This window comes from Saccopteryx bilineata, chromosome 3, assembly GCF_036850765.1.
Source record: "Saccopteryx bilineata isolate mSacBil1 chromosome 3, mSacBil1_pri_phased_curated, whole genome shotgun sequence".
NCBI classification, from domain to species: Eukaryota; Metazoa; Chordata; class Mammalia; order Chiroptera; family Emballonuridae; genus Saccopteryx; species Saccopteryx bilineata.
The window spans coordinates 54788466-54802333 of NC_089492.1; the positions used below are offsets into that span (position 1 = coordinate 54788466).

The 13868-nt window shown below is 38.7% G+C and overlaps 1 protein-coding gene across 5 annotated transcripts in view; it reads left to right on the forward strand.

Moving 5' to 3' along the window:
* The window catches only part of LYN (LYN proto-oncogene, Src family tyrosine kinase), a 122891-nt gene that overhangs the window by 65325 nt on the left and 43698 nt on the right, over positions 1-13868 (forward strand). For all 5 annotated transcript variants that reach the window (XM_066266142.1, XM_066266145.1, XM_066266143.1 and 2 more), the window contains exons 7-8: positions 21-170; positions 1197-1349. In XM_066266142.1, coding sequence (XP_066122239.1) covers positions 21-170; positions 1197-1349 — 303 coding nt within the window. The remainder of the gene's footprint in view (positions 1-20; positions 171-1196; positions 1350-13868) is intronic.

Below are 13868 nucleotides of genomic sequence, written 5' to 3' on the forward strand. Positions count from 1 at the left end.
TGCACTTTTTTCCCTCACAGGAAGCTACTCTCTGTCTGTCAGAGATTATGACCCTGTGCACGGCGACATTATTAAGCACTACAAAATTCGAAGTCTGGACAATGGAGGTTATTACATCTCTCCAAGAATCACTTTTCCTTGTATCAGTGACATGATTAAGCATTATCAAAGTAAGTCAAAACTGAAGGTTGGACAAGACAAATCTGTTTATTCTGGTGGATATATGGTATCACTTTCCTATATTAAAAACTTTTATGCATTACATTTCTTTTGCATAAATTGGAGGATCATGTTCTAAATTCATTTATAATTAAATATACATTCGAAGTCAGATTTGACTTTTGTGAATAATTGTTTAGTCCTTCCTACCTAATCCCTGATGTTTGACAGTTGATATTTCAGAATTTATGGAGAGAAGAATGAATACTATTTTCACATAGTACATATTTCCTACAGCACATCTTTATCTGGAAAAGGAATGCAGACTTGCACATGTATGTGTGTGTAAAAGTAATACATGCTCTTGGTAAAAGGACACAGAAGTAACAGCAACACCCAAATATTCTGTCAGCAGCACTCTCTGGCCCTGTTAAGCTGAACCTGTGACCAGCCGTTAGGTTCATTCCCTCTGTGATGGAAGTGGGTTGCAGTGGGCAGCTGTTGTTACTGTGTATTTCTACAGCTTGTTGGAGGGGAACTCACAGTATAAGTTTGCTTAGATCCTAAAAGATGGCGAGAGCAAGGCATCCCGGATTTTGTGGACTTTTGCTCCCTCTTTGTGATCCTGTTCACTTCTTTGTCTAGCATGTGTGTTGAGCGCTTGCCATGCTCTGACCCTGACAGAGGTGTCCCCTGATGTCATGACCAAGCCCTGTCATTTTGCCATGACAAGTTTACATGGGCTCAACAATTTGAAATTACATTTTATTACATGTGATGGCCTTTGTTTATCGGTTTGTTATGTTTTTATTGTTTAAAGAAATTAAGAGTACTAATGAATAAAATCAAATATGTTTTAAATTGTCTTTTATTTAAGAATTTCAAGAGTCACGATTATAAAAGTTCCTTATAAGCATTTTTGGTTCATAATTATGGCAAGTTGGAAATTTTAAGACTAATAGTTGAAAAGTTCCCATAGATGCTGGTAAAATACAAGTATGATTGTTTTTTTAAATTTATTTTCTCTTTCAAATTAGAGCAGTCAGATGGCTTGTGCAGAAGATTGGAAAGGGCTTGTATTAGTCCCAAACCACAGAAGCCATGGGATAAAGATGCCTGGGAGATCCCACGCGAGTCCATTAAGCTGGTGAAGAGGCTCGGTGCCGGGCAGTTCGGGGAAGTCTGGATGGGTGAGTGTGTGGTCCTGGAGCCAGAGATCACTCTGGATGCGGCGACAGGACAAATAAGAGATTGAGCCAGTTTCTCTCATTTTTCTCAGCCAAACACTAAACTGTGTTAGAAACATCACTTCTTTTATTTTTCTATGTCCACCTGGCACCAAGAACTAGCCTACAAAATTATGTGATTAGACATTTCCTCTTCCTTGTGACTTGGTAATTCTCTTTTAGAATGAACATTTACAAGGAAGAAGGCAGTGGGCATTTGCGATTGTTTTGTCTACTCTTTCATGACTCATCACCGCAGACTCTGGACATACACACATTTTAACTACAGGAAGTCTGCTTCTACAGGGAGGGTACACTTGGTTTGGGATCATTTTTGCTATTGGACTTAAGGAAACCTCACATTTATTGCAATTTCTCACCGAGAAAATTTCTCAAGAGGCTCAAAGTGCCACCATTAAAGAATTATTCCTTACAGTTAAGTACAGCCTTCTTAGCCTGGCAAATCTTAGCAGTGCTCTTTTCCAGAAGATTCCTTTGCCCATCTGTCTTTTCTTAAGTTTTTGTTTTGTTTTGTTTTTTTAGCAAGAGAGAGACATAGAGAGGGACAGATAGGGACAGACAGACAAGGAGGGAAAGAGATGAGAAGCATCAACTCATAGTTGCGGCACCTTAGTTGTTCATTGATTGCTTTCTCTTATGTGCCTTGATTGGGGGACTTAAGTCAAGCCAATGACCCCTTGCTTAAGCCAGCAACCATGGGGTCATGTCTATGTGTCTATGATCCCACACTCAAGCCAGCTACCCTGTACTCAAGCCAGTGACTTCAGGGCCTTGATCCTGGGTCCCCTGCATTCCAGGCCAATGCTCTATTCATTGTGCCACCCTCTGGCCAGGCTTTTCTTAAGTTTTTATAGTGACAGTGAATTTCTTTTGGTATAAGAATGTTACCCCCCCCCCCTTTTCTTAAAGCATCATGTGTTCTTCATGGTTCTAATTTGAAAATACAGTTACTTCTGGAAAGGATAAAACGTTAGGTTATGCACGTCTTACTACATCACTCTTTCTGTCCCAGCTTTGTGTGTGGGGAAGCAAACATGATTTCTAAAGAAAAGGAGTGGACAACTTTTGAAATTGCCCATCACCTGATGAGCAGAAACTAGACTCGTCCAGCCTCCTGCAGCTATGTGGGCATTCCACTTTTCCATCCAAGCATCATGAGGGAGAAGTTTTTCCCCTAAAATCTTGTCTCCAGGGATCCCAGCTTTGTCCACTTTCTCCTGTACACACCTGCTTTAGTCAAGTTTCTTTTAAATAGGTCAGTTACTAACCCAGCACATAATTAATTCATACTGCACTGTGTTTGTGAACATATTTACAGAATTCAGGTAAATTAAAATTACACACCTCACATACATTTGGTTGGCATACTTCAGAATCAGTCGGCAGTGCATATCAGACACTGTCTTTCCATTCCAATCAGCAGATCTTGGGCAAGAGAGCTCGCTCACAGTGTGGCCTCTTCTCATTCACACTGTGTTGCTCAAGTCATAATATTATCCTCCGCCTTTCTCTGTCTGCTCTGTTTTTGTTTTTTGAAGTATAATTCATGTAACATAAAATCAGTCATCTTAATGAATAATTTTGTGACATTTACTACATTCACATTGTTGTGCAACCACCATCTCTATCTAGTTCCAAAATGTTGTCATCACTCCCAGAGGAAACACTGTATCCATTAAGCAGTCATTCCCTGTGTCCCCCTCCCCCTAGCCCTTGGCAACCACCATTTACTTTCTGTCTCTCTAGATTTGACTTCTCTAAGTACCTCATATAAGTAGAATCATGTAGTATTTATCCTTTTATGACTGGCTTATTTCACTTAATATTATGTCCTCAAGGTTCATCCATGTGGTACCATGTCTCAGAATTTCATTCTGATTTAAGGCTGAATACCATTCCATTGGATTGTTTCTACCTTTTTGACTATCATGAAGAATGCTGCTATGAACATTCATGTGCAAATTATTATGTGGACAAATGTTTTCATTTTCTTGGGTATATACATTTTTTTAGGAGTGAAATTGCTGAGTCATATGATAATTCTACATTTAACTTTTTGAGGAATCATCAAACTGTTATCTGCTCATTTTTATTTTCACTTTATTTATTTCAATTTACTGATTTTTAGAGAGAGAAAAGAAGGGAGAAAGAGAAACATCAACTTACTGTTCCATTTTATTTATATATTTGTTGGTTGATTCTTGTATGTACTCTGGGAATCAAATTCACAACTTTGTCATACTAGAATGATGCTCTAACCAACTGAGCTATCCAGCTAAGGACTGTCTGTTCACTTTTAAAAAATTCCACCTTCTCTTTTTTCCCTATATATTTGTACTTATTTCTTAATATATGTTTTATTTTTCCAATCCACAGCACAAGGGCAAGAATAATATAATAAATATTGTACTGTATGTATATCTTTCACCTAGATTCACCAGTTAATGTTTTGATCTATTTGTTTTTTCTTTTTAAACATATATGCACATGTGCACATACTTTTATTTTTTTATTATTTTGTCAAGAGAGACAGAGAGAGGGATAGATAGGGACAGACAGACAGGAAGGGAGAGAGATGAGAAGCATCAATTCTTCTTTGCAGCACCTTAGTTGTTCATTGATTGCTTTCTCATATGTGCCTTGATGAGGCAGGGGGGCTACCACCAAGCCAGTGACCCCTTGCTCAAGCTAGCGACCTCAGGCTCCAAGTCAGCGACCACGGGGTCATGCCTATGCTTCCACATTCAAGCCAGTGAACCCACACTCAAGCTGGTGAGCCCATGTTCAAGCTGGCAACCTTGGGGTTTCAAACCTGGGTCTTCTGTATTCCAGTCCAATGCTCTATCCACTGCGCCACTGCCTGGTCAGGCTACACATACTTATTTTATTGTTGTTGAATCACTTGAGAGTAAGTTGGAGACAGGCCGACAATTCTTCCCTAAACACTTAAGCATGTGTTTCCTAATATCAGGGCTGTTATCTTACATAATATAGTGATCACATTCAGGAAAGTTAACATTGATGCATTCTATATATTATCTAATAGAGTATATATTTGAATTTCCCTAATTGCCCCAGTAATGTCCTTGTAGCTAAGACCATATATTTGCATTTAGTTGACCTGTCTTTAGTCTACTTTAATCTAGAACACTCAGTCCCTTAACCCATCTTCATGTTTTATGACACTGACATTTTATGGAACACAGGTTACTTGTTTTGTGGAATGTCCTTCATTTGGATCTTCTGATGTGTTCTGTGATTTGGCTCAGGTTATCCCTTTGTGCATGAAGGCACCAAGTGATGATGTGTCCTCAGTGCATCTGACAGGAGGCACAGAATATTAATTGGTCTCATTATTCTTGGTTTCTTTTTAATTTGGAGAGGTCCACTAGATTTCTTCATTGTAAGTGTTACTTTTTAATTCCCTTTTGTAATTAATTAATAATCTGTGGGGAGATTAAGATTGTGTAAATATCCTGTGCTCCAAAAGAATGGCTTCAGCATTATCTGCTCATTTTGAATTCTCTTCCCCCTGGGAAGCCTTAACCTCTCTAAAAAGCTGCACCTGTCCCTGTCGTCCTCTCACACTGCCCAGACCATGTCTCCACTGCTGGCTCTCTTCAGGGACTGGGAACTCTGCCTTTTATCCCTGGCCTCCCTTTTCTAGCTTTGTCTCCTTATTGGAAGGAAAATTTGTGTTCCCAATTATATATAATTGTTGTCTGGGTCTCTGAGTCCATCCGCCTGTGCTTTCCTCTCTGTATTTGCTGCTACTTTGAGAAGGGAGGAGATGACAAAGGTGTTGAGGGGGGAGGAAGAAGATGGGAGGACAGAAAAGGATGTCCCAGCTATTCGGTGTCCACAGGCCCATTTCTAAGGACATTATCATTGATTATCTCGTGTACTCATCACAATAACACTGTAAGATAAAAAATACTGTTGTCTTTGGATAAGTGAGGACACTGAGAACCAGAGAAGCAACTTGCCGTCATTCAAGGCAGTGAAGACGCCAGCTCAATGCTCTGGCATCCCAGAGACCTGGCCTCACTTGCTTGCTAAACTATCTACAAGTTAATTTGACCTGCAGCATCAGTGTCCTCATCGGCAAAATTGGCAAACAACTCTCATCTGTTGTTGAAAGGAAGAATGCGATTATGTAGCTGAAGGGTTTCCTCTCAAGTCAGCCCTGTGCACTCTATTTTTATTATTATTTTCATTTTACCACATTTGACTATAGCCTCTGGAAGCTGTATTTCGATGGATTTCCTCCCATTTTAATTATGAATTTAAATTGTAAATAATCCAGTTAGACCTTCTCATGGATATTTGTCACCAAAGGAATTGCATATCTGTCATGAAGGGAAAAGTAAGGAGAGCTTCACTGGGTGTGCTCACACTCTCCACAACAGCAGCCCGCATATGAAGTGATGGTTTGGAGTTTTGTTCCAACCTCCTTGTGTTCAGCTGTGAAGCCGTGATAAAGGCACCGAATTGCATGCTGTTTGCACCCAAGAGATAAGTGATAGGATCTGCTGGTCTCGGAGTTATCACTTCGAGAGGAAGAGATTATGACAGTCCTTCTATATTTTCTCTAAAATTTTCTTGAGGGCCACCAGCGAGTAGAATGGTGACCTCTTTACCAGCTGCATGGTGGTGATGCTTACTCACAGGTGCCACTTGCCAGCCCAGCTCGACCATTCCAAAGACACTGATGAGAGTGTGATTTGGCATTAAGTCAAGAGCAAGGTAACAGCAGAGGGCATGCGCCTGAATAGACTGTTCACAGCACAGTTCCATCACGAGTAGCTCAAGTTGGAGCTGAAGCTGTCACCTTCATCTCAAGCTCTCTTCCCTCTTGGGGGAAGAGTGCACATGAGTCCTTTCTGGGATTGAGAAAACCTCTTTGCTTCAAATTCTAAGTACACACAATCCTCCTTCCCATTTCTCACCTTTTCCAGTTCATGGGCTTTGTCCGCGACTCCTGCTAAATGTTCACACTGATTACATAGAACTTTTATTTAGCATGTACTTAGTTGATTCCTAGGAGAAACAGGTTTAGAAGAGAAGAGGATGGGGCATTGGAAAATATGTAATTGTTTTCTCCAGAGTGGTATTATTTTTTTATTCATTTTTAGAGAGGAGAGAGAGAGGGCAAGAGAGAGACAGAGAGAGATAAGGGGGGAGGAGCTGGAAGCATCAACTCCCATATGTGCCTTGACGAGGCAAGCCCAGGGTTTCGAACCGGCGACCTCAGCGTTTCCAGGTCAACGCTTTATCCACTGCACCACCACAGGTCAGGCCAGAGTAGTACTTTTTATTTAAACTGTTTGAAAGAGGGTAAAAGCCTTGTGAAAATTTATCATTTGAATAGATTTGTTAATGTTTTCTTGTAGTAAATACACTGAATATAATTCAGTGTACCGTTTAGTTCTGTCGTGGGCATTCACGCTGTATAACCAATCTCCAGAACGCTTCCTGTCTTGCAAAATAGACTCTGTGCTCTTTAAAAAACAGCTCCCCTGTATCCCCTCTTCTCAGCCCCTGTCAACCACTGTTCTACTTTCTGTCTCTGTAAATGTGACTATAAGTACCTCACAGAAGTGAACTCCTATAGGATGTGTTCTTTTTTGTGTGTGACTGGCTTATTTTATTTAGTATAATGTCTTCTAGTTTCATCTATGTTGTATCATGTGTCAGAATTTCCTTTTTAGGGTTGGGCAATATTCCATGTGTGTATACAACATATTTTGTTTGTCAGTTCATGCACCAGTGAACACTTGGGTTTCTTCTACCTTTTGACATTTGTGAATAATACTGCTATGCACATGAGTGCACAAATATTTTTATCTTTGAGAACCTGCTTTTAAATCTTTTGGTATGTATACCCAAAAATGAGATTGCAGGTTCTTTGAGCAATTCCATCTTTACAGTTTTTGAGAATTGCCGTACTGTTTTCCACAGTGGCTGCACCACTTTACATTCCCACCAGCACTGCACAAGGGTTTCAACATTTCTCCACATTCTCACTTGTTGTTTTCTGGTGTTTTTAGTTTCATTTTGTTTTGCTTTTGTTTCTGTTTCTGTTGTATATAGTAGCCATCCTAGTGGATCTGAGTGTCTTTTCAGATTTTGATTTGCATTTACTAATAATTAGTGATGATAAACATCTTTTCATGTGTTTATTGACCACTTGTGTATCATCTTAGAGAAATCTCTATTCAAGTCCTTTGCCGATTTTTAATTGGGTAATTATTTGATTTGCTAATAATGTCTTAAAAGAGGCAGCAAAGGCCCATCTGAAACAGGGTTATAAGAGAACCTAACTTGTAGGAATGGTATAAACATTAAGTGAAGTGATACAGGCAAGTACTTAATCCAGGCAACAGCATTCAAAGAACTCTTGTTATTATTCCACATTTAATTTTGTTATAAAGACAGTATTGTGACATTAGAATAAAAGCTACGACATAAAGGGGAGAAATTACCCACGATTTTCCCACTCAACACAAATTGTTCCTTGGGTTTTTTAATTAAGCTTTTTATTTTGAGATAATTATAGATTTGCATTTGTAAGAAATAACAACATATGCCCACACAAATACTTTTACACAAATGTTCATAATAGTATTAGTCATAATAGCTGAAGATTGTAAATAACCCAAATGTCTATCAATTGATAAGCTGATGAACAAAATAAGGTGTAGCCATGCAACAGAGTATTATTTGACAATAAAAAGAAATAAAATATTGGCACATGCTACAACAAGGTGGAGGAACCTTGAAAAAACTCTTAAATGAAAGAAGCCAGACGCCAAAAAAAAAGACCACATATTTTATGATTCCATTAATATGGAATATCTGGAAAGGGAAAATCTACAGAGACAAAGTAGATGAGTGGTTGCCTCAGGTAAGAGGATGGGGGAACAGGGGAAGTGGCTGGCAATGGGTATGGGTTTCTTTTGGAGGTAATGAAAATTTTCCAATAATCGATTGTGGTTTGGTTCCACAACTCTCAATGTACAAAAACCAATGAATTATATATTTTAAATGGGTAAATGATTTGGAATATAAATTATATTTCAAAAAAGCTATTTCATATAAAAGAAATAATACAAAGAGATATCTTATAACGTTTACTCAGTTTCTCCCAATAACAACATCTTGCAAAACTATATAGTACAATATCACTGCTATAGTGATAAGAATATTGATGTTGATAATTGTTTGCTTTTTAGTTATACTTTTTTCCTTCTAGTCTTGTATTAAAAAAAAAGAAAGAAAGAAAGGGAGGGAGGAAGGAAGGAAAGAAAAGGAAGAGAAAGAAAGACAACAAAACAAAAAATAGAAAATTGTGATCTGGGATCTTTTGCAGAATATGGTTCTGTGAATTTGGCTCTCAGTTCAGGATCTTCTCCTGAGCTATTGCAAGAACGTCAATATGTTGAATGCATTTAGCGGAGGCATACTGGGAATAAAACTGCGAGTTCTGCTTATAAATCAGAGGTGAAAGGATGCCTCCTTTTCCCCTGTGTGTTTGTGAGTCGCATTCTGTCCAAGGGCTGATATAATAGCAAGGTCTGTGCAAGTTATAGCTGCCAGAATTTACTTTACAAGCAGGCTAGTTTTTTTTATTGACAGAAAAAGAACAAATTAAACTTTATATCACTGTTAACTAAGTAAGTGGATACTTGTGAAACATGAAGAATAGACATGTTACGGTCTGAAGATTTTTGGTCTGAAGTACAGTGAACAAATACTAGGAAGTGACCTGGCCTGTAGGGTGTGAGGGAGGGGGGTTGGAGATAAAAGGAAGAGGAGTTTCTCCCCCAAGCTGTTTCCTCTTGTTGCTGTGATCCTCTTGACATCTGGCCTAGTGACGTTCATGGGCTGTGGGATTCTGAGGGAACTGACTGATCAGTGAAGCTATGGGTGATGTTTCCTGTTGCTACTGGGTCTAAGAAAAGACTTTGGAAGAAAGCGAACTTGTTTTGAATTGAATTTTGCTTGATAAATTTTTATTTCAGCCAACTGCATTAAAATTAATCACCAGCCAGCATTCAAAATCAACCATATCCTTTTGAAACCACCCTCCTTAGATGCTTTCTACCACATTAGTCACATTACAATGTGAGCTTTTTTAGATTGTCACACCTGTGTTTTCTTAACTGTGGTAAAGTGACACTTCACAAGAAAATCTTTACTGCCTTCAAAAAATCTTTTTAAAATCATTTTTCATCTGTTATGTGAACCCAAATCTCCATGACTGGATGAGTTGACTGGGCACTATCTTAGTAAAGTACAATTTGACCCCTAGTACTGAATAAAAATCATGCCCTGTTGTTTAAATGTCACAGCGCTAACATAACATTGAGTGGAAGTGGCTGCCGTTCTAGGGCTGTTTGACACAGCTGTTTTATTCTCTGTTTATGTCAAACTCCTTATCAGCATTTTAAATATATTTAGCAGCTGCAGTATTTCCTGATTACTTCCTTCCTACCCTTGGAAAGCATTTTTTCTTCATTCCTTTCCCATAATTTTATGTTATGTAAAAGTCTCAGTGAGTTTCATTGCTTTTATGATAACCAAAGGAGAATAATTTTGTTCCTTTCACTTTTATTGCTGTGTAATGTAAGAAACAGACAGAAAAGTGCATACAACACAAATATTCAGCATCACAAACAATTACAAAATGAAAACCTATGTGGCGACCAGTAAGATCACATAGTGGAAACATGCCTGCACCCAGAAGTCCCTACTTATCCTTTTCCATCACAGCCATACCTGCACCCCAAAGGCTGCTGATCTTCTGACCTTTGTGATAATGTCCTGCTGCTTCTTAATAGTTCTGCTGCCTTTGTATGTGGCGGTACGCATCCCCAAACAATGGAGTTCAATGTTGCCGGTTTTTGAACTTTATATAAATGAATTATACCAAATGTACCCTTTTATTATGTCTTGCCTCTTTTATTCAACATTATATTTGTGAGATTCATTCATATTTTTGGGTGTGGCAACAGTTTATTCATTCTCATTACTATATAGTATTGTGTTGAATTTATATTCAGGATGTACAATCGTTTATCCATTGATCTCACTGTTTATTGATGAGATGGAGTTGTTCTCAGGTTTTGGATGCTATGAACAATGCTATTGTGGACATTTTTGTGCTGCTACATGGGAACATGAGTTTCTCTAGGGTGACCAGGAGTGGATTTGCTGGGTCATAGGAGTCTGAATCTTCAAGTCTTTTACATACTGCCAACTTAATTTCCCAAGCACTTCTCCCAGTTTAGACACCAGCAAAGTACAAGAGCCCCAGGTTGGCATAGCCTGTGTGTGGTGGAAGGGTAGACAGGTTTGTTCAAGATCATTGCACTTGAAAGGAGGCTGATTTGTCAGCATTTTTCATGGGCCCTTTGGGGGGATTGTTAAAGACAGAAGTTTTACAACTGAATTTCAGTGATGCTCAAAACGAGTACAGACAAGGGCTTAGGGGAGCTTCCCCAGTGTCCTTACCGAAGGGTAGACACTCGCCAGCACCTGAAATTTTTGTCAAGTTGGGTGATGGTTTCTCCCAATGAGTTTATTTGCATTTTTGTGATTACTGATAAGATTGAGTTCTTTTCACATATTTCTTAGTCATTTGGATTATTTCTCTTTGAAATGCTCATCCAAGCTTTAGCTTATTTTTCACAGGGCTTCTTTATATATCCTGGACACTAGTCCTTTATCAGTGACATGTATCAAAGAGAGTGCATTTTCTTGCTATGCTTTGCCGCAGATATAATATATTCATGTAACTGAGGACCTATTTATATACTTTTAGACAAATTTATAATGGAATCTTCTTGATTCATATATAATATTAAAGGCTTGTTGGTAGAATTTACTTTAAATTTACTCTGAAGAGTCATAAGAAAAAGTATGTTTTTAATTATGCCTTTAGATAAAAGGCAGTCTATATTTTCATAATTCCATTATTTTGTGTAGGTTGTGGCTTTGAAAATGACCTAATGCAGTATTTCATCAGCTTTCTATTACTGTCTTATCTGTACATTCTGACATTGATTTTGTTTTATGTACATGCATAAAATGCATTCTTCATTTTTCTGTAGCGCACTACAAGCTGCTTCTAAGAACAAATCAAAATGAAATATAAAAGGAAAAGTTTTAACAGAGAAATAAGTTTTAAAGACCAGAAGAAAAATTATTAACCAGGGTTGACCTTTACCTATAAACTAATACATTTATGCCCATTTGAAGGTATGGAAATAGAAACATAATTTTTTTCTTTAAAAAATAACTTCTTCTGGTAAAAAAAAAAGGACACAGGCAGTGGTCCCCTCATCCACAGGGGATACGTTCTGAGAACCCTCAGTGGATGCCTGAAATCTCGCATAGTACCAAACCTTAGATATACTATGTTTTTTCCTATACATGCTTACCTTTTCATTTAAAGGAAGCACTTGAAAGCCTCCTTTTGGCATATCTAAATTGCTACCATTACTACTCTTGGGCTTTGGTGCCATTAAGTAAAATAAGGATTACTCGAACATAAGCACTGCCATATGGGAACAGTCCATCTGATAATCAAGGTGGTTACTGAGAGACTAACGAGCAGGAAACATCTACAGTGTGGATATACAAAACAAAGGTATGATTCACTTTGGAGGGAATTGAGGGGATGGTGCAGGATTTCACCAGGCACACAATTTAAAAGTTATAAATTGTGGCCCTGACTGGTTGGCTCAGCAGTAAAGCATTGGCCTGGCCTGTGGAAGTCCTAGGTTCGATTCCCAGTCAGGGCATACGGTCTGCTTCTCCACCCTTCCCCCTCCTTTTTCTCTCTTTCTCTCTTTTCCCCTTCTGCAGCCATGGCTCAAATGGTTAGAGCAAATTGGCCCTGGGCGCTGCGGATGGCTCCATGGCCTTGCCTCAGGCGCTGAGATGGCTTGGTGGCCAAGCAATGGAGAAGCAGCCCCAGGTGGGCAGAGCATCCCCTGGTAGGCGGCTTGCTGGGTGGATCCCAGTCAGGGTGCGTGTGGGGGTCTGTCTCTCTCCTTCTGTGCCTCTCACTTACTATTAAAAATAAATAAATAAATAAATAAAAGTTATTAGCTGTTTATTTCTGGAACTTTCCATTTAACATATCTGGACCTTGGTTGAGCATGGGTAACTGAAACCACAGAAAGCAAGCCGTGGATAAGGGGACACTACTATATTCATTCACACATTTAATCAAAATAGAAAACAAACAAACAAAAGAAAATGAAATTCACCCTAAATTTCACCACCCAAAGATATCACTGTTGATGTTTCACTGAGCGTGTTCCAGTCACCTCTCTTTGCTGTACATACACAGACAATTATATGACCTCAGAAAGGGGACTGGACGCTATACATCACCATTTCTTCCAGTTGTGGTTTTCTTAGGCCAGGTACTCTGAGACTGTAACACACCAGGAGGTGCCCCAGGGAGCTTCCTCGTGGTAGCCAGCTGCCACTCCCTCCTCAACTTTTTTTCACTTTCTAGAGAAATATGGAAACAGAAGAAAGGGAAGGAGATTGTGATTAGCTATTTCTACTTTGCCAAACCTCTGAGAACAGGCTTTCCGAGAGGAAAATCATGCCAAGAATTAAGCACATAATTGAGTCAGGTGACAGAAAAGTGATGCCTTGAGGGAACTACATTAAGGAGACAGCATTTCCTGAAGTGTGTTTCATGGTGTGTGAATAGGTACATGAAAAAGTGTTCTTTGGTCAGGAAAGTGTGGGCAATGCTGAGCTTAGAAGCAAGTCAGACAGGTTTCTTCACTGAAGGGCTCGCGATGCTTCTGATGCTTCTGCTGCAGCTGCTGGGATGGGGAGGGGTGTGGCCGGCAGTGGTGCCAGTCACTCAGCACAGAGCCCTTGTTCATGGAGAATCACCCAAATCCAGTTCTCTTTGTCACCTTTGGGACATATTTATCTGACTCTAGTATATTGTACTCTAAAATTAATATATATAAATAATATGAGTAAGCACACTTGTTTTCTGATTATAAAAATAAGGCATATTCACCAAGAATATTTGTTAAATAGTTAAGGTTGGGTGAACAAAATAAAAATCACCCATAATTGCACCATTGGAGATAGCCAATATTTGGTGTATTTTAGTGTATTTTCTTCTAGACCAGAGTCTGATTGTGTGTGTGTGTGTGTGTGTGTGTGTGTGTGTGTATGTGCATGTGGGTATAAAAATACAGAGCTTTGATGGGTTGTTTTTTATTATCTTGGATAAAGAACATTTTATTAATTAGAAGAAAATCTTAGTCCCCATGATGGAGTACATATAAAATTTTTTTAAATTGCTTTGTGAAAATCTTTTGATTGTAGAATAGTTTGAGATAATTTTTTAAAGGTGGTACTATTTAATTTCCATATATCCTTCACTCAGCATCCCCTATATGGAGTTTTATGTAA